The 5,530-nt window shown below is 30.7% G+C and overlaps 1 protein-coding gene across 1 annotated transcript in view; it reads left to right on the top strand.

Moving 5' to 3' along the window:
* LOC119580923 (E3 ubiquitin-protein ligase RNF25-like) overlaps positions 1 to 4,392 on the top strand; it is a 30,267-nt gene extending 25,875 nt beyond the window's left edge. The window contains exon 3 of the mRNA XM_037929165.1: positions 4,224 to 4,392. Coding sequence (XP_037785093.1) covers positions 4,224 to 4,377 — 154 coding nt within the window. The 3' untranslated portion in view covers positions 4,378 to 4,392. The remainder of the gene's footprint in view (positions 1 to 4,223) is intronic.
* The last annotated feature ends 1,138 nt before the right edge of the window (positions 4,393 to 5,530 follow it).

The raw sequence follows: 5,530 nt of genomic DNA, 5'->3' as shown, positions 1-5,530 counted from the left end.
ATTTTCATTATTAGGCCTTTTTTCATTTATTATAAGCTGTATTTTTTTTTTCTGTTTTTTTTGTACATTTTGCATTCCACCATGGTTTGTAGGATTTTATTTTTTGTCATATATTTGATTTTTGAAATTTTTTTTTCCTGTGTCACAGTACTCATTCCTTTTAATGGAAATGAAGTTCTTAACAGTATTACTTGTTTTTCCCGAATTGTTTCACGTATTTGGTTAAGTGAACTGTAAATAAGTTAGTAGAAATTTCAGGGATAATACAACATTTTGTGAAATCAATTATGTGTTCAGACATCACTTCACAAATCAAAGATTTTTTGCCCTTTTAAGGCACAACATGCTGTTATCCTTCACAATAATGGAAGCCCAATTTTGACCTTTAAAGGGATTAAATTTTTATGATAGATGCAAGCAGCCAGGGAGGAAAAGTGGCAGTTGGGAAAGGATTCAGGAGTGAACCCCTTTGGGCTAGGAAATAAGATGTTTGGGAAGGGGCCCTTTCAGTGGTTGTCAGACTTTTCTGGCCTAGTTAGAGAAATAAGGTGAATGGAAGGAGGTCTAGTAGCAAAGTCCCCAAATCTGATAGGTTTTCTGGTTCATACGGCAATGTGTGTGGAGATTTTCATGCTTATAATGGAGTTATTTATCTACAGTGTCAGGTAAACATTTTCATGATAAAATCTTGGCATGAAGGTTCCAGTTTCCACCCCTTTTTCAAAATTTAAAATGCCAGTCATATTTCTGACCCACAAGAAATTATGGTTCCCAAAAGATCTTCCAGTATGGATATGTATTGAATTTAGCCCAATCAAGAAAATGTATTCTTGATATTTTTTTCTTTGCACTAAACTGAAACCTATACCACATGACTATGATGACCAATCATGAGTCATGATGTAAAAGAATCTCATTTGCCAGACTATGCCCTCATTTTAATTTCAAATTCACTCGACTATTCAACTTTATCAAGAGCTTTCACTCTAATAAGAAAAATGCATGAGACTAATTGGAGGTGCATGGTTTTTTGCCTATAGCATTTGATATTAAAATTGTAAATTACTTTGTTCTTGTGATGTGGAATCAACATTTGTGGCCATTACAGCAATAGTGCTAAGTTTATTTTTGGGCTGAAGAGTAAATAGAAGTGCACACTGTTATTTTTCAACAGTTCTTTCTTCATTTGTAGCATATTCAGGATATGTTTCTCTGATATGACAGTGTTTTCACCATTTTGTAAATAACAATTTTTTGTTTTCAGAATTATTGAAGAGTTTGAAGCACTACAAGCAATTATGCCAGATGAAGTAACAGTTTTGAAAGGGAAACCAGGTAATGTGTATAAGACATCAGCATTTTTTATAAGTATTGTTTATAGCTGTACTTAGGTATTTTCTCTCTCCTTTAATCTGACATGTATTCCACATTATAAATCCTGGAATATAAGGCAGTGGAAACAATGATTGGATAATAAAGAAAATTTTACATCAGGCAACAAATATATAAACATAGTAAGATGTGAGTGTGTGTGTGGAGACAGAGACAGAGACAGACAGACAGACAGGAGAAAAAGAATAAAAAATAAAAAAATAAATAAAAAAGAAAAAAGAAAAGAAAAAACAGAAATCTGTAGAATTGCAAGCAGTGATCTGCCACACTTCAGGGCTTTCAGATATGTTGGCAGAGACTTTCAATATCTCAATAGTGGGAGAAATTAGTCAAACTAAATGATATCTTCAACTTTTTTTTATTGATCTATTTTGATTTCATTATTACCCTAGTGGCAAGTATTTACTCTCTTTTTCTGTTTTGAAAAATGCCCATTTTTATTATTTTATCTGTTTATGCATTTCATTTGTGTACAATATTTATTTATCATATATAATGTTCTTGTCAGACACTGTGACAAATTACTGGGTTGCAACCCATACTTTGTAGAAATACTCAAAGATTTGAATACTTGTATTGAGGGTTTTTAAAGAAAAGATATAGGTAACACCCTTTAGAAAGTTAATTTAAAATTATGCGAATTGACTAGTCTTTGTACTTAACGTAACAATTTGTTTTCATTCTGCACTTGATATATATATATATTTATTTATTTATATTTATTTATATTTATATATATATATATATATATATATATATATATATATATATATATATATATATATATATATATAATTTTAATTATATTTATATATATTTTATTTATATATATATTTATATATATATATTATATATATATATATATATATATATATATATATACTTAAACCATATATATTTATATATATATTTATATTTTATATGTATTTATATCTATTTATATTTATACATACATATATAATATATAATATATATATATATATATATATATATATATATATATATTATATATATATATTTTAATTTATATATTTATATTGTGATGGGTATAAGATTACTCAAAATTTTCCACACATAGAGAAATAAAAGGTTGGTGTCAAACACAGCAGCTGATACGAGGACAATATATTATAACTTCAGTAATCACAGATATAGACACGATTAATATATATAATCACAGTATAAGACATGATATAATATATAAAAATCACAGTATATATACACGAAATGATATATATATGTGACAAGAATGACTCGGGAAAATAAAGGATCAATATTAGCACTAATCACAATTGGTGGAGCGATAATTGGAGGTTGGTGTGGGCAGTCGAGGTCGGTAAAACCAAGTGTGTCCTTGCTGTTTTTGCTGCTGTCTTTTACTGGGGTCGGCATCCGTCTTACAGGAAAATAGGTGTGGTGATCAAGTGTCAGCTTGGTTGCTATTTCCTGATTGGGCTGGCTGCGGACCCTCGCAATTCATAGGTCCGCCCTTCGATCGGCCTTTGAGGGGATTTTTCCATGATGCAGAAATGACCAGATTCTCCAGAAGGTCAAAGTCGCAGGCACTGCCGAGAACGCGTCTTTGTCCGACCCTGGGTGATATACAAAACTCGGCAGTTTAAAAAGGTCACATCTGTGTATTGTAACTTGATCATATTTTCTCAGGTCAGACGTTTCCCTATTACTCTAAATATGAATACTTTCATATTTTCCCAGTTAAACTATATATAAATACTATCATATATATATATATATATATATATATATATATATATATATAATATATATATATATATATATATATATATATATGTATGTATGTATATATATAATCCATACAAACCTCAGGTGAATTATCCTAGCTCTCTTTCAGTCTGAGAGATTTTGTGGACATTAAATATTAACTTAATACTTTTAAGCACCAAAGCAGTAACATCTTAATGTACCACTTTATTAAGAAATTAGTCAAAACTAAATGATCATATCTTCAAACTCATATATATATATATATATATATATATATATATATATAATATATATATATATATATATATATATATATATATATATATATATATATATACATATATATATATATATATAATATATATATATATATATATATGTATGTATGTATATATATAATCCATACAAACCTCAGGTGAATTATCCTAGCTCTCTTTCAGTCTGAGAGATTTTGTGGACATTAACTATTACTAATACTTTTAAGCACCGAAGCAGTAACATCTTAATGTACCACTTTATATATTATACTTTGAAAAATTATGTTTTAATCTCTGTTACTCTGGGATACTTAAATGTAAAAAACATTCATTGTAGTAAAATCTTTGTAAAGATTTGGTTGCTACTTTTAATGAATTGTGGAAGTGTACCAAAACTGCCTGACCACTATAGCATTTTTTTAGTGCTATGTTGTTTTTTAAAGCCTTTCACATTTTGATTTCAGAAGAATATCATGTGATTTGTCATTCATTGTGATAATATATTTGTGAAAAAGTAGTCATATATATATATATATATATATATATATATATATATATATATATATTATATATATAAATGTGATATTTTGTCTTAGTGCCTCTGTAAGTAACCTTATCTTCTTTTTAAAAATGTATTATTTTCTCTCAATTTATTTTTCTTACTTATACAGCATGTAGAAGTATCCTAATATGAATTACACAGTCCTTAACATTTAGTTTGTCCTCCATTTCAAAATATATAGATTTACAATCAAGTCTAGTTGACTTTTGGCCAAGACTTTTGTGTTTCTGAGGGTTAATACTTTTTTTTTTCTTTCTTTCTTTCAGTGGAATGCCTGATGGTGTGGAGGTGACTGTTGTCCCCGCAACTGGACAGAATATCGAAGAACAACATGTGAGAGTAACTCTTGTGCTGTCTTTGCCACCCGAGTATCCCGATACCTCACCAAGTATCACACTCAGGTTTGTAAATGGGACTTGATTGTAGGTTTTTATACCTAAATGGTATTTTTTTCAGTTTAGCCCCTTGGATCTGGAAGCTTCACTGCCTGTATGTAGCCCAAAATATGGGTATTAAACTGGGTAGCTTGTAGTACTCATGCAGTGACAAGACTCTATGCCTTCCCTTTGCATTGTTATTTCTCTTTTTTTTGCATGAGCATTTATAGCTTTTTTTCTACATTCGTCATTTGATTTGATTTATCCAGATGGCAATAGACTGTATTCCTTGCACAGACTCCATATCATCTCCCTAGAGAGTACATAACTCAGTAGAATAATAATAACATTAAGGAACATTTGGTTATTTATGACATTCAAATTTCTTTTTGTATTCAATTTTTTGTAATATAACCTGGGCTGCCAGTCAATAGCCTTCCCTAAATGCCCACTGAGTCTAATCACCCTCCAAGAGCTTTGTCCACTCGTGTTGAGTCATTCCTGTTACCTTGGCCTTCAGGGAAAATTCTCTTGACAGTAAGTTCCTGTCACCCCAGCCCTCAGCCAAATTTTCCCGACTGCATGTTCATGTCATCTGCCACTCAAACCAAATTTTTTCATGATGTGATGGTCATGTCATCTAGATCATAGGGGTTAATCATACAAAAAAAAATTATTACAATTATCCTTGTATCTCTTTTATCTAAGGATCCCTCAGATATTATTATTTATGCCCCTAAAGCCAGGGTATATCTGCATGTGCTAGTTTTGGTGAAATGAACTGCCCCCTTCAGTATCCTGGCCAAAGGTGAACTCCTTACACACCTTTAAGTTGGTATCCTTAAAGTTGTACCATGCTTGAAATATCAAAATGCCCATGGCAATAAGTTACATGAATTCTGTTATTTAGAGTTACATTGTGTTTCATCATAGTAAAGTGCTTTATATTTTCATACTTGTGTGTGTGTGAAATTTATATATAATATTTATATATATACATATATGGATACATATATCCATATATATAAAATTTGTATATATATGGATATATGTGTGTTGTGTGTGTGTGGATATCATCATCATCAAGGGGCTAACGCCGAAAGGGGTGCATGGCTGCATCCACCCTTCGCTTCCAGCCATGAGGGTCCCTCATGGCGAGTCTCCAGGCAGGCCCTTGGCCCATCTCTAACTCCTCG

This window comes from Penaeus monodon, chromosome 14, assembly GCF_015228065.2.
Source record: "Penaeus monodon isolate SGIC_2016 chromosome 14, NSTDA_Pmon_1, whole genome shotgun sequence".
Classification (NCBI taxonomy): Eukaryota; Metazoa; Arthropoda; class Malacostraca; order Decapoda; family Penaeidae; genus Penaeus; species Penaeus monodon.
This window is presented reverse-complemented; position numbering and strand designations above follow the sequence as displayed.